Source organism: Sebastes fasciatus, chromosome 1, assembly GCF_043250625.1.
Source record: "Sebastes fasciatus isolate fSebFas1 chromosome 1, fSebFas1.pri, whole genome shotgun sequence".
Taxonomy (NCBI): domain Eukaryota; kingdom Metazoa; phylum Chordata; class Actinopteri; order Perciformes; family Sebastidae; genus Sebastes; species Sebastes fasciatus.
Genome location: NC_133795.1, coordinates 30,535,454 through 30,562,997, shown reverse-complemented (window position 1 = coordinate 30,562,997; position 27,544 = coordinate 30,535,454). Strand labels below are relative to the sequence as shown.

General features: G+C 40.2%; 2 protein-coding genes across 23 annotated transcripts in view; one reads left to right on the top strand and one right to left on the bottom strand.

Moving 5' to 3' along the window:
* Positions 1 to 8,947: 8,947 nt before the first annotated feature.
* LOC141771922 (inhibin beta B chain) lies at positions 8,948 to 11,689 on the bottom strand. Its single transcript, XM_074642424.1, has 2 exons — positions 11,049 to 11,689; positions 8,948 to 10,532 (listed from the first exon to the last, which is right to left on the bottom strand). Exons 1-2 carry the CDS (start codon positions 11,383 to 11,385, stop codon positions 9,742 to 9,744), a joined length of 1,128 nt encoding a protein of 375 aa, XP_074498525.1. The 5' UTR covers positions 11,386 to 11,689; the 3' UTR covers positions 8,948 to 9,741.
* A 2,733-nt stretch (positions 11,690 to 14,422) lies between these two features.
* Positions 14,423 to 27,544, top strand: part of r3hdm2 (R3H domain containing 2) — a 67,719-nt gene continuing 54,597 nt past the window's right edge. For 13 of the 22 annotated variants that reach the window (XM_074642605.1, XM_074642577.1, XM_074642518.1 and 10 more), the window contains exons 1-2: positions 14,424 to 14,773; positions 15,086 to 15,136. The gene's annotated coding sequence lies outside the window, so the exon portion shown is untranslated. Of the gene's footprint in view, positions 14,774 to 15,085; positions 15,137 to 22,734; positions 22,976 to 23,080; positions 23,181 to 27,544 lie in introns of those variants that run through there. The other 9 variants (XM_074642513.1, XM_074642478.1, XM_074642546.1 and 6 more) reach the window with 3 other exon arrangements.

Genomic DNA, 27,544 nt, shown 5'->3' with positions numbered 1-27,544 from the left:
TAGCGGGTCCAATGCTTTTACTTCCTGGTGTCAAAGAGTACTCACCTGCTCAAATGTTAACACAAATTGTCCTCTAAGAGCCACACCTGCAGCCTTTTCCCAAGTTGTTCTCGTAACAAAAACAAAAGGCCTCTTTTCTTCATGGACCTTGTTAGCAGGGCTCTGAGATTTATTATTATTTATTCACGTTTTTTACCAGATACGGTGACTCGCTTACATGTCATCATTCAGTCTTAGACATTTGGAGTTGCCAGATGTTTACAAGCACATGTGTTATCCTGCAACCATTCACACAGATTGCACCAGCAGGACCCAGGGAGCAGAGATCAGTTAAATAGTCACGTCATCCTCACCACAAAAACTATATTTACCCACTTACCTTTGGGGGTATGGAACCAGGCAGACAGTCTTGGTTTTATTTGCCCAAGTTTTTGTTTTAACATACCACTCACTGAAACATCTTCCGCCACCCAAATACATGAAATGGAAATGGAAATGTTCATGTGTCACCCAAAGCATTAAAATAATAGTTTAAGAAGTTAACATCAGTGTCATTCTCTGAATAATCTACAGGCATCACTGTGGAGCTGGTTTTCACTACTTTTTGCTTCTGCTTCTAGTTCCCAGTGAAAACCAGTAGGACTATTTCTCTGATCGATTAAAACTGTACTACATCAAAGTGTGGGAAAAGTATCCCTGACATTGTTTCTGGAAAGATATCTTGAGTTTTGCATTTTTTGAGTCATTTTTTAAAAAGGAGTCATATACAACATTCAGAACATTAATTAACATTAATATAACTGCAAACAAGTAAAGATATAGTGGAGTCCTGAGCGTCCTGAGCAGAGAATGAAGTCGCTCTCCCTCTGTGTGTGTTGTAATCAGAGCATCTCAGTTGTTGTTTTTTTGCCAAGGTAATCGACGCCACTCTGCACTGCACTCATATGGCGGTTACCGCTGATGACGGTGTCCTAACCCACTTGGAGGTACACTGTTGTTGCGGAAACAGCCACCCTCAGGTTTGACCTCAGGTTAACCAACACATTCTCATTCAAACTCGTCACATACTGCCGCTTTGTCACGTGCCTTGGCGTCACTTTAGGATTAGGCAACAAAACCACGTAGTTAGGTTTAGGAAAAAAACAACATGGTTGGGCTTAAAACTACTACGTTTGTACAGTGCATCTCATACTGGCACTAAAGGATGCCTTTTGTGGCGATATCTAACGCCGACGGCCGCAACAAAGCATCGGTATTTGACGCCCTTGGAAAGAGAACGGGCTAGGTAAACACTGTTAGCTCGGCACAGACTCTGAGTCACGTTTTTAGCACCACAAACAAAATTCCATACACTTCCATTGTATTGGGGTGGTGACAGGAACCCCAGGAAGAATATCTAAAAAAAAACAACAACAAAAAAACAAGCAAATAAAACTCAAACTATCTGCATTACTAGAAACCACCAGCTGTAAGTGAGAAAATTACTTTTTATAGGTTTATTCTGTCCCAGTTCCGGGGCCGCCTCCTTCGAGGTCAAAATTTCCTATCCAAATACATCACAACAGGTCTTGCCATTAAAACGTCTCTCTCAAATTGCTGCTAAGAAATGTGTCCTTCATTCACCCAACAAAAGTGTCTGTTGCAGCCCTCGCTAACCCCAAATCTGCTGTGTGCTGGGCACTTTATTTATAGGTGACCTCTGAACTGGAACACAGTGAGGGTGCGTAGTATCGAGCAGTCTCAAGTAACTTATTAACTCCTATAGGCTACAGTTCTTTCAGAGTTATTCAAGAACTACAAACAGTCAAACAGTCAAAGTTAGCGACTAGCTGGTGAACACAGTGCATTTAGCAACTAAAGAGCCAGATAAGCAATCATTAATTAGCAGTTAGTTTCCGATTAATTCCTTACCTGTTCTTTCGTAACTACTCAGGATTGTACGTAGCATGTAGTCAAGTATTACCGTTATTTTGTTCGGAACTCATCTTTTTCCATTAGAAAAGCGAAGATGATGCTAATTCACATTTTTAGAACAGTTCACCATCCCCCCCAGAAGGGGGTACCCAATACCTGGACTGTAATAAACTTAGAGGTCTCAATTTCTAGCAGTAGGCTAGTTAATGAATGGAGAGAACTATATCTGACTTTTACAGACTCCCTATTAAACAGTGCCTTTGGATATGAGAAAACCCAAATGCTAAAATTACCTTAAAGCTATTATCTCTAAAGAGTTTCTCATGCTTGTATTTGGTAGGCATGACTGGTAGGCCTATTGATAAATGTGTTTTGTAGTGAGTTTTTAAGATGTATTGTACTGATTAGTGTGTCTGTGGTGGGTCAAGATAGACCACTGCTATTTGGATGAAAGGCTGTAACTTCCAAGTATAAGCCCTTTTCACAGCAGACATTTTGACATTAATTATGGTCCTGTTCCATGTTGGTGGGCCAGGTTCCTGGTATTGTGCATGCTGGTTGACTGGAATGGCTCTGACACAATACAGTAAATAGAATGGGACAATAATTCATTTTATCAATTACACTTGTGTTTACCCTAGAGATGCACCGTTCTGGCTTTTTCAAACCAAATACCAATACTGATACCTGGGCTTTGGGTATCGGCCGATATCGAGTACCAATCCGATACCAGTGTTTAAAGGGACTATTTGTAACTTTCAGAAATGCTTGTTAACAGCGACACCTCAACGAAAGTCAGCGTCGGATTCGCGCTTGCTCGCTCTAAATATACTGAACGAGCATCGCTCAAAACAGTGATGCGACACACGTCAGCTAAAACCACAATATCACTCTATATTTCAGCTGCTTGGCAGTAATGTTAGCTGACCAGACGAAGGTCTCTCCATGAACATGATTTAGATCTGATCTTAGTGTTGGCTTTTCCTGCCTAAGTGCAGGCTGAGGCAGCGGGGCTCTGCAGCGTATCTCCCTGCTCTCTCCGCCCGCAGCCGGAGAGAGCAGAGGAGACACCGGCACCCAGTCGGTAACGAGAAGACAACGTAACTCTCTGCACAGCTCCGTCACTTCACAAGACATGGAAAACCTCTGTTGGTCTGGAGGAGATGCAGCAGTTATTTCTGCACAAACGTCCCCTGTGCATTCACTAAATATTCTCAGAGCTAAACTAACTCTTCTACAGTGTGTAGTGAGCGCGCGTTCACGTCTAGAGGTGGAGCGAGCTGATCGAGAATGCGCGCGCTGTCTGAGTGAAGGCGAGCAGGCAGAGGAGGAGGGTACAGCGGCTACACGCGAACGCGCATATGCGAGCGCGCATGTGTGCCGACCCGCTACATTTATACGCTTACAAAATTACAAACAGTCCCTTTAATTATTAAGCTGTATGTCTCACTGTGCGGAGGTAACTGGGATCATTCTTTTATGTGTAAGGCACATCAGGCTTGACCTAAACATTGCTTCCTTAACTTTGTAAAACAAAATATAACAAATAAATGCATAGATATAAATTTAGTGAATTGTTATTTATTATTAAAATAATAAATTGTACACAAAAACGAATAGGAATTACAATTCAGGTGTAAACCTTTTTAATGCAGCAACAAATTGGTCTAAACTTAAACATGCATTTAAATTGCAGTATATAATGTACAGTATATGGTATATAAATATAGAATTGAATAGAATAGATATCCGATCCAGCTATTATAGTCAGTATCGGCCCGATATCTGATCCGGTATCGGTGCATCCCTGGTTTACCCTGCTATGACATCAAAATCTAAATGGCTGCTGTGAAAAGGGCATATTCGTAGTGATGTGGAGCTAATATTGCTGAATAAAAGATAACAAACCCACACTATATATTTTTATGTGTGTTACTTGCGTTTCTGCCCAGCTGCAACCATCTTAACAAAACTTATCACAACACACAATCATTTTGTTTTCAAACTCATCCTTTAATCAGCTGAGAGTAGACAAGAGGGGGTTTTGATGTAGAACGGAGGTCTAATGTAGATGGGATACAGCTGTAATGTATGAGGTGTCCCCTCACATTATTTCCAGCCTGATATCAAACTAATTGTCTCAACATGATACACCTTACACCTATGTTTACATTTCATGTCTGCATATACGTGCTCTTTTAGAGTGTCAGACGTTGAGGTATTGTTCCAGTTGAATTTCCACACTCTTTATGAAAAAAAGATTTTATAATCTGAACTTGACATGTGATATCAATTAGATTACTATTGAGTGTAAGATTTACTGAACCCTAGAGCTTCTAGCTGGTGTACACTTTAAACACAAAGATCCAAGAGCCATTTATTGAGTGAGGGGAATGGTTGATTTTTTTCCTTGTACAATAAACAAACATAAATCAATAATTGCCATGCATACAATTACTAAGAATAATAAACAAAAAATTCATAATTTAGCTTACATTATTAATTTCTTGTGATCAATTCTTTTTTTATCAAAAAAGGTATAGAGAAGATACGTTACATATCATTAATTTTACCCCTTTATATGTCCCCCTCCCCCCATACACATGTACATATCATTCCAGGCAACCACCCTTTTTCCCGTAGACATCCAAATAAAAACAAATAAAGCAAAAAATGAATGTCGATCACGCTGTGTCTTATCTTAACTAAATTGTAAGCCGCCTTCCACGCTCTGAGAGTCTTACAGCTGGCCCCGTGCATTCGGGCCACGGACTCCTCCATCAAGACAATTTCTAGTAATGAGTTAGCCCACTGTTGCCTATAGTCAAGGAATGTGGTGGTTAGCTTACATTATTAAAGGGACTGTTTGTAACTTTTTAAGCGTATAAATGTAGCAGGTCGGCACACATGCGCGTTCGCATATGCGCGCTCGCATGTGGCCGGACCCTCTTCTCCGCTGCCTGCTCTCCTTCACTCAGACAGCGCGCGCGTCCTCGCTGTCTCACTCCACCTCTAAACGTGAACGCGCACTCACTACACACTGCAGAAGAGTTAGTTTAGCTCTGAGAATATCTAGTGAATGTAGAGTGGACGTTTGTGCAGAAATAAATGCTGCAGCTCCTCCAGACCAAAAGAGGTTTTCCGTGTCTTGTGAAGTGACGGGGCTCCTCAACGAGTTACGTTATCGTCTCGTTACCGACCGGGTGCCGGTGTCTTCGGCTGCCGGCTGCGGTCGGGAGGCGATAACGTAACTCGTTGAGGAGCCCCGCTGCTGAAGCCTGCGCTGAGCAGGAAAAGCCAACACTAGGATCAGCATTGATTCATGGAGAGACCTTCGTCTGGTCTGCTAACATTACTGCCAAGCAGCTGAAATATAGAGTGATATTGTGGTTTTAGCTGACGTCTGTCACTGTTTTGAGCGATGCTCGTTCATGTCTATGTAGAGCGAGCAAGCGCGAGCTCGACCCTGACTTTCGTTGATTTCAAGGCCACTTTTTAAAGAAGGAATACTTTAAGTCATCATCAGGATCCTAAAGAAAACATTAGTAAATATACCGGATTACAAAATATACAACCACTTTCTCCTCTAAATTTTGTTTGCCTTAATTACTGGTTTCGAATTTATCTCAAAGGAAACACCGCTCCATTATGATCTATCATAATCTGTTTGGAAGTCAGGTACACACATTAAATTACGATGTGTAGCATGTATAACTCTAAGGACATAAACATAGTGATAAGTCATCTAAAAAAATGGCAGAATAATTTCAAACAAACTTACATGTGTGGCAGCATAGTCTCAGACAAACGATTTGAAGTGGACACACCCAGCCCTTATACAGTATATAACCTCCGCTTCTCTGATCTCATCCCCTGTGCATTGACGGATGAATATCTCCACGTCTGGTCTCGCAGAATTGGCATTCAAGCTTTTTGAACACTTGACTCTGAATGATATAATTTAACATAGTCTGTGTTGATTGGTGATAAAACACCTGCATTAAGGTCCTTCAGTTTTTGTGGCAGAGGTGTTGCCCTCTTCGAAAATCAGGTCATGAGTGCGGATGAGGACAGTTAAGGCTAAGAAAATAGGTGATATGTCATGATTGAGTCCACGTACCAGTGATTCACAACAACAGAACTAACCCAGAGTCTATGTGGTTTTCCTGTTGTTCTAAGTATTGTTAATTATGACAGCATCCAGTAAGAAGAATAACCACATTGTACTGAACATACTGTATTTAAGCATGTCACTGCTGAGTTATCAATGATAGATTTGACCGCCAGTGACTTGGACAGGAATATGTATAAACAGTCTACCTGATCAGATTATAGTCCATTTTGAAGGTTGTAACATCAGCACTGCTGTTGGCTGTAGAAGAGGCGGTGGCAAATTTTAGCAGGAAAGGACATTTTGATTTGATGTACTGGTTTGAAAGTTCAAATCAGGCATTTTGGCTATTGATCTTTTGGACATTCACTGTGAGATGGTTTCAAAAACATGGAACAGTGGTTTTACTTATATGCTCGAGTTTGTGTATTCATTCTCTTCAACACATATAAATCGTTATAGGTCAATCATGGATCACCATATAATGTATGTGATGCGTGGTTGTGTTCTATTAATAGAATAAAAAAAAGTAGGAGGACACACATTCTATACAGTTCTTAAGCTTGCCAAATCAAACATTGTTTGTTTATAATAATGTATTATTTACTTATTGTCTCGGCTTTAGATCGTGATCTAAATGCAGAATAGATGCAAATGCGTGATGTGAAAATGACAACATGCCAATGAATGTGACATTTGTTTACACACCAAACACAGACGGTCCATAAAGCCACTTCTACTATTTGTATGAGCAAACATGCCCTTTGCCTTACAGACGGTGCCAATGCAGGTGAAGTGTTTCTTGTGTTGGCTAAAATTGGAAATATGCTTTATGAATAATACTGCTGACTCATGTTTTATCCTTTATGCACTTGCAATGTATATTCATACAGCTTGGGGGAAAAGAAACATGGGGGGTTCTAAAATCTTTTTAAAATCGAAATGTATGCTCACTGTTAAACCGAAAGGTAGAGCCAGCCAATACATCGTATAGCCACAACTGTTGAGGGACTAAGGAGAGTATTTGTGTCTACAGATTTGATCAAGTTGTATAAATGTTTATACTGACCATTATTGTTTCTGCTCTAAGGCGCAGTTGGTTGTCATTGTGACTAAAGAGGAGAGATCATGATAATAAGAATATATAATGAAAATAACCACGTTGATTTAAAATATTCATTTATTTATTAAAAATATATTTTAAATGTAATCATATCATTTCAGCACATTGTGACACACATTTTTGCATTTAACTGATTTTAAATTAGTTTGTTATGCATAAAATATAGTATGATATAAAAATAAAGAAAATAATTACAACTTTAAATTCACACAAAATTCAAATCCTGGCTCCATTTCCACCAGTTACAGTATACAGAAATTTGTGTGCTCTGCAAACACATGCAATACAGCGCATTCAAACACAACTAGAGCTTTAGAAAATAAGATGATTGACATTTGCTTTCTGTAGGCCTACGACATCAGCTACACGTTCCAGGTAGTGCCCACCTGAGTTAGAAGTAGTCGACCCTTCAAGCAAAATTAGCTCTAAAAATACAGTAGGGTGATAAAGTGCTTAATAAGTTATGATGGTACACGTACACAACTGCACAATACAGTTTACCAACACAGTAAAGACAAACCCATGAAACATCTTTCAGAAAGCAGAACGTATCTTTGGCTTTTACACCGCTTGGTGTAAACAAATAGACAAGGCATGGGTCTCAAATCTATACTACAGACATATTTGGTACTAGCAGTGTCATCCTTTTTTAGTTGGTATACAAGATTGTACTACATACAATCGTCCTCACATATAATTTCACAAGGCGTGTGCTCACAGATGTTTGAATCTTTGCCAATTTCAAATTTGAAAATCTCATAAAAAGTAGTTTTCCAATCATTTATTACTATGCTTCTTTGTTTTGCGAGCTGCACCATCTTTCCCTCATCTGTGAGTAAATCCTCCATTTCTGTTATGTGTTGCGTTGTGTGCCCATCACACTTTAATTTTTTTAGTATGGATGCTGCCATTTTAAATATAGTTCAGTTGATCATTTATCAGGTATGAACATAGCACATACTCACTTATAAATTATAGCCAGGACTATAAATTGTGCAGTTGGGATACGAGGAAGATGTTTTTTTCCAAGTCCCCAAAAATGATTATCAGATTGCCTTTAGCTTGGAAAGCTACATTTACATCATAAATTCTAATTTTACAACATCCAAGAAAACTTTAGACTTTGAGAGATATAAACGCCAACGTGCAACACTGCATGCTCATTGACCCACCTGCCTCACAGACCTTCACACAACCTGACACTGAAGCAATAGCTACATGTTTGCTCACGCCGCTGAGGAACGACCTTGAGTTCATATGCTGTTAGAGACATAGTTACCCAACTGATGAGCCGACTTGTGTAAATAATACAGTCGAGATGCTGATCAAACATATTTCAAGCTGCGTGCAGCATCAGCTGTGCTCAGACTGAACTCAGGGCACATTGTACCTGTCCAAACCCTCTCAGGTCAATCACAAAACTGCTGTGTGTAATTTAAGAAAAGGTCATATAGTGAATACAATAAAAGTCCATATGAACATTGTGTCACAGGTCGACATAAAAAGACTGCATTAGTCAGCAATAATACTCAACTGGTTCTCTTTGGTATTTAGCCCAAGATGACTTTATAGTTGCACTTTGTCATCATGAGTTGAAGAAGAAGGCACACTTTAAATCAAGGATCTCTTTCATTGTTTTAAAAGCCTTGCTTTAAAATGGCATTATTTAGTTAGGCTAAGAAAAGGTGCAGAAAAGTCATAAAAAAATATATCTGCTCCGTAAATTAAAGTATTTCGAGTATATATTGAATGTGAACACAGTGACTATTACATAAAAAAGCGGTCAACTCTGCTCCTAATTTCCGGAGAGCCAAAAAACATTTTACCTTGGACTGAATCCCAGCAGCAATTGTGAAATACAAATAAATAACCTACATATGACGAAAATGAAAATAGATTGCATTTAAATCTGAAACGTACGCTACAGTGAAGGCTTTACATTAATCTCTTTGTATGTTTTGTGTGACGTATGACGTAGTCTGCCATATGTTAAGGTTGCTTAGTTTCTATCCTCTCTTTAATTAATGCCTCTGACATTTGGATTAAAAAGAAATGCGTCTGTATTCAGACTCAGTGTATAATCTCATTTAGATTCACTCAGTTGGCTCTAGGCACTCAACATTTTCTCTCCAATCAGCTCATTACTTTACTGCATATTTCAAGACTTTAAAATTAAATTAACAAAATATGATGAGTGACAAACTGTGATTTCGTAAAATAGAATACAAAAAAATATCTTTGTGTCTACTATTTCCCTCATGTAATATTAATTTTGAAACAATGTTAACAATATAGTCATTGTTTCTGTGTGTGCAAACTGCTAAATGTCTATTTCAACACATTTGTGTGTCTAATTTGGGACAAAGCAAACTTGTTACTTCTACTTTTTAAGTAGAAGTAACAAGTAACAAGTGTTAATTCTACTTTTTAAGTAGAAGTAACAACATATTTAGAGTTGGTTGTCCCAATTTAGACATAAAAATACTCACATTTTCATCTCCTCTGTTCATGTGTTATCTTTCTGTCTGTCTACACACAAACTTAACTCTTTAAAGTGTTAAAACAAATCAATGTCTTTCAATTCTCTGTCCTTTTATGTGCATCCACAGGACTCCACTATCATATCAGGGACGTCCGTTTTGACAATGCTGTGCTGGGAGTTGAAGTACACCATGGAGAGTGGCCTGCGCTCAGTGGGAACACAACATGAAGATGCAGCTGTGTTGATGCCGTTGACTTTCAGCTGGCTGAAGACAGTGGCGTGGAAAGAGGATGCTATGCCCGGAGAGCCAGCCAGATGCTGTGGGCACTGACCCATGCAGTAGTTCATATGATACCCCTCAGGTGCAATGATCCAGTCGTGCCACTGGATATCCTTGAATTTGATGTAGAAGTCTTTCTTGCAGCACACGCTCACGTTGTCGCCGCAACTCAACGAGCGCTTCCTGAGCGTGTGTTTGGAGCGGTCGTCGCGGAGACGCACCTGTGCCACCAGGAAGGGCTGGTTGGGGGAGTCAGAGGAGCCAGCTCCGAGGGAGCAAAGGTTCTTCCCGTCCTCATCGCAGTTCACCTCCAGCCGCAGCCGGCGCTGGCCTCCATCCAGGAAGGCCTGCAGGGTGCGAGTGATAGGGAAGGTGTGCCAGTTACTCTCCTGGACCTCCAGCATCTTCTCCATCACCAGGGTGCGGTTGGAGGAGCCGGACACCCCGCCTTCTGTAGAGAGGAAAACCCGGGCCGAGAGGCGGGAGTCTCGGTGAGGGTCCTCAGAGGAGCGGGCGTAGATCCACAGAGAAGACTGGAGCACCTGGATGCTTTGGCCACGTTCCTGCAGGAACTGGAAGGTAAGACCGAGGCTGGTTGCATCACCACCCTCGGTTTCATCATCTATGGAGCAATGACAAGAACAACACAGACAGTTAATATTTGGGAAATTTGGAGTCACCTTTGTCACACAAGCACACTGGGGAATCATTTCAATATAAGTTCAGAACAAGGCAAGTTTATTAATACAGCACATTTCATACACAAAGGCAATTCAAAGTGCTTTACATATATAAAAGCAAGATAAAATAGCACAAAGTGCATAACATAAAAACGAATAAAAGAATATAAAAGTACAAGTTAAAAGAAAAAAATCAAAAGGATAATAAAACAAGCCCTGCAGAGATGTACTTATGATTAAATCTAAAAGGTGATGAGAGATACTGTAAACCTAAGTTGTACATTCTATGGAACAGTACAGCAACCTAAAGTAGTTAACAAGGTACACTGAGTCCCTGACCTAATTTCTGTCCATTTTACGCACTGACTGTGCGTAAAGCTCACATCATGCACTGTTTAAGGTGCCATACAGGGAACAAAAACAGCTTTACAGTGTAAAAATGTGAATACCAAACTTACTTAGATCTGCAAAGCTCACTATTTCATAGCCTTGATCTTTGGTAGTAGGTATGCTGTTTTCTAGTTCAAGAGTGCCATCCTGTCTGACGCGCCCTGAGTGGAGTTTGCGCAGCGCAGTGAGGAGCGCCGCCCGAGGAACCGTGTGAGTGATGTTTGGTCTCTCCTTCAGGTGCAGCTTGTCCAAAAGTTGGCGCTTGACGATTTCTATCATCAGCCTTTCCTCTGCGTCTTTCTCCATCGGCGGCAAGCCACAGGACGCGCAGCCCGGAGAGCCACTGACCCAGAGACCCTGAAACACCACGGGGGCCAAAAACAGAAATAAAAAAGACGGCTTCATCTTCGACTCTGAAGTAAAATAAATGCACTTTTGTGCTAAAGCAACAAATAAAAACTCTTCAAATCCTTCTTTTCACGAGTTGTTCTTTGGAAGGAACAAGTTTCCCCAAGTGTTGTCAGAGGTCCTGTACTGTTGACAGCTGGACAACGTGAAGACAAGAGTTGAGAGAAAGGAATGGTGTTTTCACGCTCCCGATGGTGAAGATATCTGGGGTAATCCACCGAAAGTGGTGACACGTTGGAGGGATGCACCAATGAGCGCATCGGGGCAAACGAGGAAATTACTGGCAGAGCATCAGTGCGCACATGCTCTCACACACAACACAACACACTCACACAACACAACACAACACAACACGTACACAACACGCACCACACGATTACATACACAGAGAAGAGATGACTATAGTGGCGCACGGAGTCATTAAACCGTATGACAGTGACACGCCTACAGGACCTCGCTCGTTGCTTTGCATTAACAAGGACGTCTTTGATACATTTCATGATAAACCGGGTATAATAATATTGTCATCCAAGTTGATCGCAACAAGTAGTTTCTGAGCAGGATAGGCAGCATGCCAACACTGCCGATCAAAGTTGAAATGCAATGCCCTTTAACCCAGTTACAGAATATACAGGAGCCACACAAGAGACACCAAACTATTGTAGCTCCAAAACGTGCAAAAGTGCTGGAGGCTGCGAGGCGGGAGACTGGTATTTGAAACACGTTCCGTCATGTTCCCTTCAAGGTGGCATAATATATTATAGGCTACTGTAAAACGATGCCTCCTGTGTGTGTGTGTGTGTGTGTGTGTGTGTGTGTGTGTTTGTGTGTGTGTGTGTGTGTGTGTGTGTGTGTGAGAGAGAGAAGAAGAAGAGGGCCAATGTCTCCCTCTACAGTTGCCCGTACAAGTCTTGTCTGTTCAGGTTCTCACGGTTTGTGCGTAAAATAGTATCCAAAATAGACCAGTTCACCCAAGTTGCACAGCCTTTGATGGGCTTTAATGTAGGCTTTTACCACTATGAGTTTGCTGAAATGACATGGTTGCCCTTGATATACAGCATGCTAAAGGTTTACAGCACACAGACTGACATACAAATGTCCCATTTATACCTGTTATTATTTTTATAAATCCTTTGTCTCCCGAGCCATCAAACTGTACAACACCTCTCTAGGGTGGGGACAAAGGAGGACGGTCTGCAGGACGGATAATAATGCACTATACTCACTTTTAACTGTCTCTTCTGCACTATATTCACTTTTTTAATAGTCGTGTATCACAGCTGTTACCCTGCACTATATTCAGTTTTAACAGTTTTCTTCATCTCCTTGTATTTTTATATCTGGTATATTTTTTTGTACTTTGTACTTTGCACTGCTAACTTTTTTTTTACTGTCTTTTTGCTAACATGCTTTGCACTATGGAACTGTGATGCTGGAAACTTGAATTTCCCTCGGGATTAATAAAGTTACTATCTATTTATCTATCTATCTATCTATCTATCTATCTATTAATAATATAAATAAAAATATACATAATATCATAGTAAGTGTTCTGAAGCCATATGTTCAACAATACAATACGTTATAGACTACCATTTCACAAACTTAGGTAAAAAGACCTCTACAGCTATGCACCCTAGGAACAAATAATTCCTTTCGAAATCAATTAAAAGCAAGCTATGCCTTCGGAAATGGAAACATATAAGACAAGCTGCATCGACAATCAAATTTTTGCAGATCTTGTCCTGAAAGTGTACCATTAAAATATACAAGTTATACCAGTTGTAGGTTATTTATAGTGCATATACTGTAGGTTGTATGTTTGCCTTAGGGTTGAATATGAGGTTGAGCAGACAAGGTCTTACTGTGGCAGAGAAGTACTTGCCTGCCGACATGTGGGGAACTTTTAGAACTACAACAAACTTGTATTGGTGCCTTTGAATAATGTGTAAAATACAAGTGTACAAATTAAAGGTATAGAAAAATGCATTTCACTCAACAGCCACCTAAGGTTGAAAATAAGGTTGTATTTTTGATATTCTATATTCATTAGACCTGGTGAGATATTCTGTAGAAAAAAATGTGCCTTCATAAAATGCTGCAGTGGATTAACATTCATAATGCCAATAAACCTTCATTCCAATCAATGAGGAGTATTGTCATAACTGGAGACAAAAATGTCACCTTAATATATATATATATATATATATATTAAGGTGACATTTTTGCACTGTCAATATATAGTGCTATATATATAAAATATATATAATATTAATATATAAAAAAATATATATATATATATATTAATATATATATATTAAGGTGACATTTTTGCACTGTCAATATATAGAGCTATATATATATACACACATAGCCCTATATATTGACAGTTTATATATATATATTAAGGTGACATTTTTGCACTGTCAATATACAGGGCTATATATATAATATTAATATATGTAAATATATATATATATATTAAGGTGACATTTTTTTACTGTCAATGATAGAGCTATATATATGTAGATGTATACATATATATACACACATAGCCCTATATATTGACAGTTTATATATATATATATATATATATATTAAGGTGACATCTCTGCACTGTCAATATATAGGGCTATATATAATATTAATATATGTATAAATATATTGATATATATAATATTAATATATATATATTAAGGTGACATTTTTGCACTGTCAATATATAGGGCTATATATGTAATATTAATATATATAAATACATTAATATATATATAATATTAATATATATTAATATATATTCAGGTGACATTTTTGCACTGTCAATATATAGAGCTATATATACATATGTATCTATATATAGCCCTATATATTGACAGTTTATATACATAGCTCTATATATTGACAGTTTTTATATTTAGAGTCCAGAGTAACATTAGAGAATAGGTAAACAACTATAAACGTTAGAGAATAGGTAAACACAACTTTGCTGGATCGTCTGAACGTCTCTCTGTGAATGTGAATAGTGAATGTGCAGTACGCCGCTGACGTAAACTGTCGGTTGAGGGGAGAAAAGTGACGCTAACACACACACACACGCGCCAGAGCCGAGAAGAAGAAGGGGGAATAGCGTTTTGTTTCTTTTTTCTTTAATTTGTTCTCCTTTTATTCTTTGGGCGTTTTGTAGTTGTAATTTCGCTGTATTCTCGCTGTAAGGAATTCAACTGCCCTGCTCCTCTGAGCTAGTGCTATCTATCTATACCTATACAGTTAACGTCCCCATGCCGCTGTCCCCTCAAGCGGCGCTGTTTTGACAGTCCGGGTCTCAGTGAACCAACTGAAGCTAACAGCTAGCAGCTAGCTGCAGCTACATCACATACTAGCATCGGTAAGTCATTCTGTTGGCTAACCGCAGATAACACCTCATAGTTAGAGAGCTGACAGTGCTGGTGCAGGTTCATAACAAGGCTCGCATCACTGTAAACACATATGTTACTGTGTTAGGCGAACTGGTTGTCATATAAACGTTAACGTAGCGTTGCTAGCATACATTAGCTAGCGAGCTAACATTAGCTAGGTGCTGTAGGTGGCTAATTATACTCACCGCAGCTAAGCTAAGCTAACGCCGTGAGCTAGCTATTGTTAGCGTTGATTTTCAGTCAACTGGCTCTCACCATATACTGCCATCTGTTCTCTACAGACACACAACCTGAAGGATTCTTCTTCCCACGGACTCAAGACACACACAACGGTGAGCTGAACCTTTATGATCACTTTAATCGATGATCCATGATTTCTAAGTCAAGACACATAACAGTGGCGTTTAAAGCACCATCTTTAAAGTCCGCGTTTGTCCATGCCTGACACGAGATGGCCATGTTCACATTTTATCCTTCTAATCTTAGTAGGGAGAGACGATACTGAAACTGTGTGAATGAAGTGATTAGCTCATTATCTGGTTGAATTAGAAGGAAATGATTGGGAATTGTTTGTGTTGCAGTCACGCTTAAAGAAGCCCACCTTAGCTGGTGACAACAATGTGTTATTTAAGCCAGTACACCCCCATGGTGTGTGTATGTTTGTGTCCATTGATGGTCAGAAACGACAGCAAACAAGGTGTAGATGTGATGAAACCCGATGTTGAGCTGATTTTAGGAAGCATTAGAAATAAACTACTACTGTACAGACTGCACTACTGGCCTGACACGAGATGGCCATGTTCACATTTATCCTTCTAATCTTAGCTGGTGAGACCTTACTGAAACTGTGTGAATGAAGTGATTGGCTAATTTATCTGGTTGAATTAGAATGAAATGATTGGAAAATTGTTTGTAGCTGTTCGCTGCAGTCACGCTTAAAGAAGCCCACCTTAGCTGGTGACAACAATGTTGTCTATTGCCATTACACCCCCATGGTGTGTATATGTTTGTGTCCATTGATGGTCAGAAACGACAGCAAACAAGGTGTAGATGTAAACCCATAGTTTATATTAATTATTGAATGTTGAGCTGATTTAGAAAGCATTAGAAAACAAACGACTACTGTGCAGACTACACTACTGGGCTGTGTTTATTGCACTATTGCATTGTAGTTTACATTGTGTTCTTAAACTTTCTTATCCATCCTCCAAACTATAAGGCAATATTTATTGTCTAAGGCCTTGGCTCAGTGAGCCATAATTCTCCTTTGACTTATTGAGATAACACAGAAACAAGCCTGTCATTCATTTTGAGTTCTAATCCATAGTTTGTAAAACACACATTTGCAAATAAGAAGTGAGGGTTGATGAGAAAACCATGACAAATGGCCATTGGTCTTTATGTCTTGGCTTTAGATCCACATTTTGATACTCAAGCTGTAAATAGATGGCAAGACTGTTGTGTCAAACTAGGTGGGATCACAGCACAGACTGTCAGAGCTGTGATTCAAACATCTGCTCTGGGAAAACAGCATGTGTGTCTGAAAAACATAAATATTCATTACAATTGGCCTGTCATGTGATGCAGTGAGTGAAGTGGCAAGTGGCAGGCAAGGGCTGCCAATATACTCACATTTGATGTTGAGATTGTCTTGAAAATGTCACAATTTGTCGGTTCCTTTGTAGACTGATCTGAGTGAGATTAAGGACTAAGGTTAAGGAGGTACCCTTCCTGAGCAATGTCAAATTGTTGGTGTTAAGGGTAATATCATTGAGAAAAGGCTTATCCATAGTAAGATCTGATGGAGGTGAGTCATTGAATCAACAGTCTGCTGTTGCTAAGGCCAGCAATGAGAAAGATGGCGTATCCCGCCTCCATGTCAACATGTTTCCCCTTCCCTGCAACTTGCAAATCTTTGTGTTACTATTTATCACATTGTGAGGCATCAATTGTTGAAAATAATCTTTTGTGTTAAGTGTATGAATTGATGAAGAGATTTCATGAGTGTGCTTTTTCATTTTTTTTTGGTTTGCAGCATACATGACTATAAACAATACTTTATTCATACACCAGTAGAACATGTGAGTTTATGTGTCGGATGTAACCGACTTGCTTTTACTGTATTCACTTCCTACAATCAAATATTTATACAAGCCAAGATGGTCGATGCAAAAGCGATTTTAATACTGTATTTTACATGGGGATGTAATTGAAATGGGCAGCTATTATCCGATAAAACATGATCCGTTTTTTTATTTGTCGGCGAGATATCCATATCTTCTTCTGTCTCTGAATCTCTGTTTGCAGCAGCATAAGCAGAAGAGTGGCTTTTTCTAGAGAGATTTGAAGAGCTATTTATAGATCTCTGCCAGAGCACCAAGCGTGGTGCTGTTGCTGCTGCTCCCATCTCTCTTCTCTTAACCACTCCTGTTTCTGTTTCTCTGTCTCTCTCCATCTTTATTTGTTATCTCTTCTTTTCCTGTTCTCTTTGTTTTCTGAGCTCCCTTTTCTCTTGATGTCTTCCTTTGTCACTGTTTCTCAATCCTGTTTCCATATCTTTCCTTCATTGCTTGCTTTGATGTAAATTATTGATCAGGGCAGAAGGGAGGCGACTGGTTGCATGGCCGTAAGCCTGGCCTCAGACTGGGTATAGCTGCCTGACAGAATTAAGTGTAATTGCTGCAAAGCTGGAGGGTTTTCGCATTATAGTTAAAAGGGAAAGATAACAGAAAATTTGTCACATGTTAAAGTTCACCATTGGATTATAGGATCCAAGCAGGGGTTGAGAAAGTGTCGGTTTTGTTAATAAATCAACTAACACTTTTAGAATTAATATCTATTGACATAATGCAAGAGTTGCTTTATTGTTTTGGGTCAAAATAAGCCTCGTTCAACTCATTCTAAAACATAAATTAGTAAGAAACTGGTTATGTCCAAACATCATATTTAGTGAAGTCCTGTTTTGGCCTTTTTGTTTGTCTGCTGTATAAATAATAACCATTTTCCTAGTGTTTCCTTCAAACTCTACCTCAGTTATACGCTGCGTGTAGAGACTGCAACATCTTGTGATTGTGTTCACGAATGGTTTATCTGTGGTATCTTTGGCAACTGATCCTTGCGCCGCTCCTCCCCTTTCTCCTTCCTGCTTTCTAAGCCCTTCGCTGTCTTCTCTTACTGTCCTTTGAAAGAGGCTACCTGACTGCCCAAATGCAGAAGAAGCTGCTGGACTTGGTTTGAAGCAATAGGTGGCATTAGTGCATAGTGGGGGTGGAACGGTTCACAAAATTCACGGTTTGGTTCATATTACGGTTTTATGGTTGCGGTTTTTGGTTTGGTTCGGTACATTTATGTTACAGCGAGGAGGTCATGTTCTGATTTCAACATGCATTCATTTATTTGGCAAAAAATAAGTTAACAAATGTTTGCCTTAACAAAAGTATGGCTTACATAAGGAACATAAACACTTCTTCATTGTCAAATCTTAATTGAAAGAATAGCTCTTCAACAGTAATTAATGCAAACAAAAAATGCAGCTTTGTTATTTTCATATAAATATGATGTAATTATAGACTAAGGCCATCAAGATAAATTGAAGCATAAGCTCAACCAGAACTATACTAAGAATAAAAAAAAGAACAGTTTAACATATGTCTCAATTCCCTGATTATCAGCTCTTAATTGAAAGATTAGTTTTTCCACTCAAAGTTCAGTATTTGGAAAGGAATACGGTTGGATTTCTGTGCCACTGTGTTATTTAAAAATTATTAATAAATATAAAACACATCACGGGGATTGTGCTGCTGGAATTACTGTGTTGCTTAAGTGTATAGCGCGGCTCAAGTAAAGTTACGTTAATCATATGCTGAAATCCAGTGTCCTCCACGATTGCATAAGGCTGCATATCTTTCGCTATAAACCTCCCCAATGCTTTAGTTATGTTTTTTACCCTATCTGAGTCTGCTTGTAGAGGCTGTTTAAATGCTGCGGGGAGAAGGAGTTGCTCTTTCCTACCCGATTCTCTCCTCCTTGCGCTATCAACAGACACACCGGGGTGATGTCTCCATAAATGGTTCATCATATTAGAAGTATTGCCGCTAGCATAAACCACACGTGTTGCAGAGTGCTTACACAGTCGCCGTTTTATCCACCACTTTTTCCCCATCATTTTCATAGGTAGCACTAAATCCGTAATGCTCCCATACAGCAGAGCGAAACGATGCTGGTGGATCCTGTACTTTATCTTGTCCACTTGCCATTTCCTTAACTGACTGAGAGCCGCACTCTGCACTTCATCTGACCCAACTGAGAAGGAAGCTGGGTCACGCTTCATCAACGCGTCATATCTACAACACATGCGCAGTAAATCTGGTCTGCCCTCGGCGAAATTTAGCCAATAGCAACGCACGACCGCAGCTTCAGTTACACTGCGCATGTGTTATACCCCATACCTCAAGACCCATGTCCGCCCGTGTCCCAGCCTCCTTCCGTAGGCCTTGATTTCTAGTGTGACAATAAACGGGAGCCTAACTTACCCGAACGGTTTGGATTTTTTACCTGAACCATTCCATCCCTAGTGCATACCATCCCCTTTATCCCAGTCATGAGGCCAACCTGAGACAAACCTTTTTCCAGGGCCCTGCTAGGATTGCAGTCATTGGTTGGTTTCTCGTCTTAACTTGGCTAGGTAAGATAGGTCAGTTGTGTGCTAAACGTCCATCCATCCATTTTCTGTACAGAACTCTAATGTCTTGCAGGATCCACAAATCTTGACTGTCAATTTGAACCAAAGACCTTCTTGCTGAAAGGGGACCGTGCTAACCACTGAGCCACAATGCTGCTCCTAGGCTATGCTAAATGTATATAATTTAAAGTGATATATACTGTACAGGGCTGTCAAGTGATTAACATATTTAATCGCGATTGCCCATAGTTAATCACAATTAAGTGTAAATTAATCGCACATTTTTTATCTGTTCAAAATGTACCATATAGGGAGATTTGTCATGTATTTAATACTCTTATCAACATGGGAGTGGACAAATATGCTTGCTTTATGCAAATGTATATATTTATTATTGGAAATCAATTAACAACACAAAACAATGACAAATATTGTCCAGAAACATGCTAAAATCATGAAAATATGCTCAAATCATAACATAGCAAACTCAAACCCAACAGGCAACAGCTGTCAGTGTGTCAGTGTGCTGACTTGACAATGCTTGCCCCAAACTTCATTTGATTATCATAAAGTGGGCCTTACTGTGAAGGGGAGATTCGTGGGTACCCATAGCACCCATTTTCATTCACATATCTTGAGGTCAGAGGTTCATGGACCCCTTTGAAAATGGCCATTTTTGAGCTTTACCTAACCTCCTTCTCGACAAGCTAGATAGTTGGTACCAATGGATTTCTTATGTTTTTAGTTTCATATGATGCCAGTATCTTCACTCTAGCTTTAAAACTGAGCCTGCTACAATCTATAAATTGCAAATTGCGTTAACGCGTTAAAGTGGTTAGTGGCGTTAAAACAAATTTGCGTTAACGCGTTACTAAGGTGCATTTATTGGGATGTAGGCCTGTTTCTGCCTCAAATTGTAGTGCTTTAGAGCAGTGTAGTGCCCTTGCAAATAAAGATGGGAAGATTGACATGCTCAATTATCCAGTATTAGTATTAGGTCCCAGCACCCGGAAACAGGATTGTGAGAAAACAAGATTTTAGTGAAACTGCAAGAGCTGAAAGCTTAAAGTATTTGCACCATGTGCACGTCTTTACTTTTTTAAACAGGCTTATGCATCTACCAGGCATTCATACCAGAGATGTGCTGTCACAGATAATGGATTTAAAACAATGAATATGATAAGGTTCAACTCCTGTTCTATTTCTATAATTTTGATGTTCGCCTAAACTGCAGCACGCAGTGTGAGTGTACTTCTCCATCTAATCTTCAGCTCATGGTGGCTCCTTATTCTTTTACTGCTCCTTTTATATTTAAAAGTGATCTGCGACAAACTTTTTTTTAAAATTGTCTATATTTTAATATGGACAGAAGAGCTTGTAGTTGCTAATGGCATTGACTAAGGCTACAGGAAGCTGTAGCTGCTAGGGATGTTAATAATCAACCGTTTAACCGTTAACCAACATTAAGAATTTTGACCGATTAATGCTGTCAATTAACCGGTTAAAAGGAATATTAAAAAGTTAAATAAAAAACTCAGATGAGCGGTTTGTCACTTCAAGGAGAATAGCTGGTCTACCTTAACAGCCCATCTTAAGTGAGTCTCAGCCGTTGTTGTTGCTGGCTTTGGGGCTAACCCCCTTCACTTAAATCAGCAGGTGGCTGGCAGGCAAGACACAGGATCTTGGCCTGGGTCTTGAGGAGTTGTAACATTTATTTACCAACAAATAAACTGTACACACATTTCACTGCTACGTTCACGGCTATAACATTACTGACAACTTCGGGTGAACTGGGAACTCAGTTGATAAATGATGGATTTAACCTGTTTGTGCATCAGCTTATCGTTGCAGCTGGGCGGCTTGTTAGACACTACAACCACAGCACTCATGCGTGCAAGCATTAATTTTGTCGGTTAACGGTTAATGATTGGTTAACAAAGGTCGGGGGTCGGCTATCAGTCAGAAAAAAAATTCTAAATTAGCATCACTAGTAGCTGCTTCACAGTAAAAGCTTTGCGTTGGTTGGTTGCTGGAAAGCTTTATTCTGCACCAAAAGTGAAAAAGTTGATGTACAAGAGTAGCCTTGAGTGTGGGAAAAAATTCAGCATTTCTGAAGCATCAACCAACATCAATGCTGGAAAAGGGAACAGTGACGTGTTCTGTTTCGGCATGTCCACCTGTGCTGAGGTGCACCTAGAAAAATAACTGTTTTGCTGCAGTTTGTGCTCTTCTGATGTGTTTTGGACTTGTGCACCAGTTCATCCCTAAGTATAACTGTTGGTCTGGTTACCTTACACACCAAAGATTTTCTTCGTTATCATACTGTGCAGTGTTGAGATGGTTTAGTAGTCATCCTGGTTACAGTTATAGCCAAAATATTCACAACTACTGATTTAACAGTAAAAGACTAGCTTGGTCACTGCTACTTAAATGTAATTCAAAGCTGGAACAACGTCTAACTTTGCCACACTGGGTTCAAATTTTGCCCTCCGGTGCCCAATAAAGCCTGGTTACATGTTGTCAACTCAAGAACTCAACCATCTATGGGAAAGACATCCCTAGACTTATGCTACCTTACCTAGAGTTCCCTGCTTACGCTTCCTTTGATGCTGAACTTTTGACTGCCTCTTTTCCACTGCGTCTTTGAGCTGCCGTTTGCAGTGAGGGGGCTGCAGGGAGAAGATGCAAATATGTTGTCTTGTGGGATTAAGTTTTTTCCGAGCTAATGAGGTGGTTTCATTATTTTCCCCCACCATGTTTCCTTCAAAACCCCCGTTTCTTTTATTATTTATTTTTTGGACATTGCAGCAGTGCTCAGTTTCACCAGCAGCTGTCAGTACTTTGAGCTCATTCAGTTTTTCCAGACACAGGCTACAGATAACGACTTCATGTATTCCCATGAAATGGAGATTGATGAATGGTGACTAGAGTGTGCCTGGACTGTATCCTCTGCCTACCTGTGGATGTAGATTTATGTCCTTTCTTGCAAAAAAAGAGTACCAAACCTTCAATAGGAGTTGTGAAAGAATAAATGTATTTACTGTAACCTCTCAGCATCTTGCTGTTGTATCAAGTGACGTACGGACTGATCCAAGTAGCCCTTTAAACAGCTGGACTTCTTGCTAGCCCTGGTTTGACTGTCATTGCAATTATATTGTTACACAGAGGCAGAGAGCAAAGAAGATATGTAAGAGAGAGAGAGAGAATCCACACGAAAGGGAGGGTTGGAGGAGAAGGGAGCGGTGCAAACTGTGCGCATGATAGCATAAGAGCAGTAGGGAGAGAGGGAGCCAGCCAGCAAGCAAGGCTTTCTGTTTCCCTGTAGTGCGTGCGCTTCATTCAGAAAAAGAGAGGAGGCAGTCAAAAAAAGAGTTGCCTGTCCATTTTCACGAAACTCATTAACAAAATAGCGGTTGGTACCTACAGACAGGGAGGAAGAGAGCAAGCGTGAAGACGAAGAAGGTAGAATGAGCTTCAGAGAGTGACAGAGGTAAATACCCCTGAAACTCTGATATTTACATGCTGCAGGAAATGGAATTCATTCATCTGTACTACTTAGCAAGAAATAACTAATGTTAGCGTTGTCTTGGTCCAGAGCTGCTGCTGCTGCTGCTTCTCCTGCGATAATGTGCTTTTATCTGTGAGACACCTGATCCGACTTGGCTGGAGATCCACAGAGCTGAACTCTAAATACAGTAAGCATGTGCTGTGTGTGTGTGTGTGTTAATAATTTGTAGGTGTGATGTAGCTTTTCATGTGCCTTTCACAACTCTTGATATTGGGTTTAACATGCAGCCATTGCCGCTGTTATAATTGCCTCTTATCTTGGCACTTTTCATTGTTGCTCTTTGTAAAGTTCCTCCAGCAATTTTATTTAATGATACCTTAATAACAATGCAAAAATGAAGCTTGCTAGAAGATAGTTTGATATGCTATGCATACCGTTTCAACTTCTATGAGTGCAACTCATTTTATCGGTGTGTTTAAGTGCAACTCATTTTATCCGTGTGTTTAAACTGGAAGGAGAATCCTGATTAGTTTTACGTAAATGGATTTTACACATTACGGGCAGAAAGATGCTAGTGGTCAGTTTATGTTCGTATATGTTTGTACAGACGCACAAAAAATGTGTTTAGTGTGGCAAATGCTGAGGTAATGAGGAATTCCCTTCCACTGTGTCCCTGTGTGGGAGGAGGGTGGAAGTGGCCTGGTGGGGGTGGAGAGTCACTGAGAAGTAGGCGTCACTCTGCAACACTGTCATACTGAGGAGGGAGGGAGGGGTGCAGTTAAAAAGGACATCCTATGGGCTTACATAAGGCTGCATGTGGGAAGTCCTGTGTTATGAGACCCTGAAGTTTATCCCTCCATGATCCTCTTGGCTTGAAGGCGCAGTAATGGGTTATGATCGTGGCTGTTTATGAATGCATCAGAAATTAGAACTCTGCTTTTGATCTCTAAAGACAATATACATTTACACAGTCACTGCTTTCCCCCTTTATTTGTCGAACACAATGTGCAGGAATAGAGAGAGAATAGAGAGGAGGTGAGAGAGAGGCAGCACAAGCGTGAGAGAAAGCACAACAGCAGAGCCCTCTTGAATAAAAAATCTGCCGCTATTAATAGCAAGCTGTCCTCATGGCCTCAGCACTGTTTCAGGTTTAGAAGACTTGACTTTTCCTTCTCTTTTTCTGTTCTGATGGTTTATAGCCCAGCAAAATCATACTCGCAATCCTTCTCATTGCTTCTTCCTTTTATTCTTTTTTCGTTCACTCGGCCCAGATCTGTCTTGTGCTGGATATGGGCTATTTATGTAATGATTCCCCATTTGTGTACATGTGTGCGGGTGCATGTCTTTCAGCATTACAATAAATCAAAATGCATCAGTGTCCTAAGCGATGCAACCTAATTCAACCAGGTTGATGTTGGCTCATAAAATGACAATGATCCCATGATTCTACCCTCTTGTCAATTAGAAATGCAAAAGACAGACAACAACCACAGCAACCCCCAAATTAGATAGAAGCTGCCTATTTGGTGTCAGGTTGCTGGAGCTAATGCTGTTTTCTTCCTGATGTCTGCTAGTCTACATGTTAGCCCCCTTTCTTGTACTAGAATATATTTGGATAGCTGAGTGGCTAAAGCCAGCTGCTTAGCCCTGACTGACATAATGTTGTCCATCTTAACTCGCATTAAGAAATTGTGTGTGTGCATCCTTGTCTGTGCATATGACCATTACCTGTGTTGTTTGTTTGTTTGTTTGTGACTTCGGAGTTCTGTTCCCCAGGTAGCTGGTGCTCCTGCTGCCTCACTCCTGAATACTAATTGCCAATGCGTGGGAAAAACACTTGAGTATGAAAGAGAGTAAGCACGAGAGGCAGAGGAAGAGAAAAAAATCAATAGCAACCCCTGGAGTAACTGCTGCTGTAATTGCCTTTAAGTCAGAAGGTTCACACTTTCTCATCTGGAGCTTTTAAAAAGAAATCCTCACATTTTTTGTTTAGATTAACAAACAGAGGAAGAATTGGTGACAAAATGACAACCTCCATACTCTCTTTCATAGAGAGCCCATCCCCTTGTCCCCTCTCATAACCTCTTTCCACCATATTATAAAATGCTTTGCTTCGTCAACATCCACTATGAAGTTATTATGGTGTTTCTAATGTATGTTTGTGTGTGTGTGTTGAATGTTTATGTAAATCCCAGTGCCTTTATTTTGTTAATGCAATACCATCAGTTTACTTTCATCAGAATTAGAAGTTTACAGCAATGCAAATGGATGAAGTGGACACAAAGCAGATGTGACATATAGGTACCAAACTAATAATAGTAGCTTGCAGGATTATGTGTTTATTAAACCATTAAAGGAGCAATATATGGTGCTGACAGCGAGCGGCTAAATTGGTTAACAGCAGTCCAAATTCAAAACATTGGAGCCGTAGCCTGTCCACTGTTTTCGCAATTTGACGGTTACCTTGTAGACACGACTGCGTTAACCTCTGGCCAGCAGCAGTAGTCAGAATCACCTCGCCGGCTGTGTGTCTCAAATACTCTCTGCCTTGATAACCCAGCTGCACACGGACCACAGAGAGATGTGTCGAGGCTTTTCAAGTCGGGTAGAATCTAATTTTATGTTATCTCTGTTGATCCAGTCCGCTTGCTTGCTTCCATGGCTGCAGAAGGCTGTGTCTGTATGCCAATTTGTTTCATATGTGGCAAAGGCGTGACGAAATGGGCAGTGGATGGGATCACACTGATCCAAAACAAAAACAGATGTTCCGGACTGCACGGGAAATTTCAAAGGAGAACATACTGGCTGTTGCATTGTTGTCGGAGAAGCAAGTATTTCAATTTATCATGTTTCCTTAGTCTCTGATGACATGTAATGGTCATTTTATGATTGAGTAAAGAAAAAGGTAACGCCTGCACACTACTCCATGCCACAATAATTTTGTTGATTACGTTTCAATACTGCTTGGATCTTCGTCAGGTCAAAATGTTTAACATTATATCATGAAATATTGTGGCTTGGAGTAGTGTGCAGGCGTTACCTTTTTCTTTACTGACACTGTTCTGATAGCCTCGCACCTATGTGCAAATAATTAATCTTCATTTTATGATTTATTACAGTAAATATATAACATTTGTCCTTTTAAAGGGACTGTTTGTAACTTTCTAAGCGTATAAATGTAGCGGGTCGGCACACATGAGCGCTCGCATATGCGCGCGGGCATATGCGCGCGGGCATATGCGCGCTCGCGTGTGGCCGCTGTCTCGTCTCCTCTGCCTGCTCGCCTTCACTCAGACAGCGCGCGCGTTCTCGAGGTTTCCCGTGTCTTGGGAAGTAACGGGGCTCCGCAGAGAGAAACGTTACCGTCTCGTTACCGACCGGTTGCCGGTGTCTTCCTGCTCTCTCCGGCTGCGGGCGGAGGGAGACGAGTTCCTCGCTGGGGAGCCCCGCTGCTGAAGCCTGCGGTGAGGCAGGAGAAGCAAACACAGTATCAGCATTGATTCATGGAGAGACCTTCGTCTGGTCAGCTAACATTACTGCCAAGCAGCTGAAATATAGAGTGATATTGTGCTTTTAGCTGACGTGTGTTGTCTCACTGTTTTGAGCGATGCTCGTTTATGTCCATTTAGAGCGAGCACAAGCACAAGCCCGACGTTGACTTTCGTTGATTTCACGGCCACAGGTATCGCTGTTAAGAAGCATTTCTGAAAGTTACTTAAGTACACTTTAAAAAAAAAATATATATATAGGGAAAGCTTCTACCTTAGCGTCTGCATTCGGGCCGATGTGATAAAGCGCAAATGACACTGTGTTGTAAACAAGGCCAGTTCAATCTTGTATCAGTTTGTCTCTCTTGAAATTCAACAAGTGGACATGTCTCTTTGCCACTCTCATCTGAACGTAAGGCTGTACTTTACCAGAACAAGTTTAGGAGTGGTTGTATCTGATGTAATAATTAGCATGTTGTGACGATAGATGGAGAGGTTGATGGAAAAAGAGCAAGAAAGACGGGAAGAAGGTGGGGACAGATAAATTGCTATCCTTAGGCAAGCGGAGGTATTGGGAGTGGTTGGGTTTTACAGGTAAACAGATGGCATAGCGCAGCAAGGCGCTGACCTGCCACCGCTGTCAGGTCAGCTACATGATCTAGTGACTTGCTGCCATGTGCAGTTTCTCTAATTAACGCTACCTCCCAATCTGTGCTGAGTTGCCAGTGTCATAAACAATCACTCTCACACACATGAAATGGGTGAGTAGAGAGCAAATCATATGATGAATTTAACAATTGCAACCAATTTCAAATACAAAGAGTTAAGACTTTCTCAATTTAACATGTGTAGTGTACGTTGTAGGAAGCATTTTCAATTGCTGAAGCCCAATAATCCTGGTAAAGGAAAGAGTCCTTTATTATTTGAAGATCTGAATCAAACCTGTCCCGCATAAGAGTGTTGTAGGCTCTTGAAATTTTCTTCCAAACAAATAGAAGGTTGACGACTAGTCTGGATAAGGATATGCACAGCTGTATTCAAATATAGTCATAGCCCTACTTAG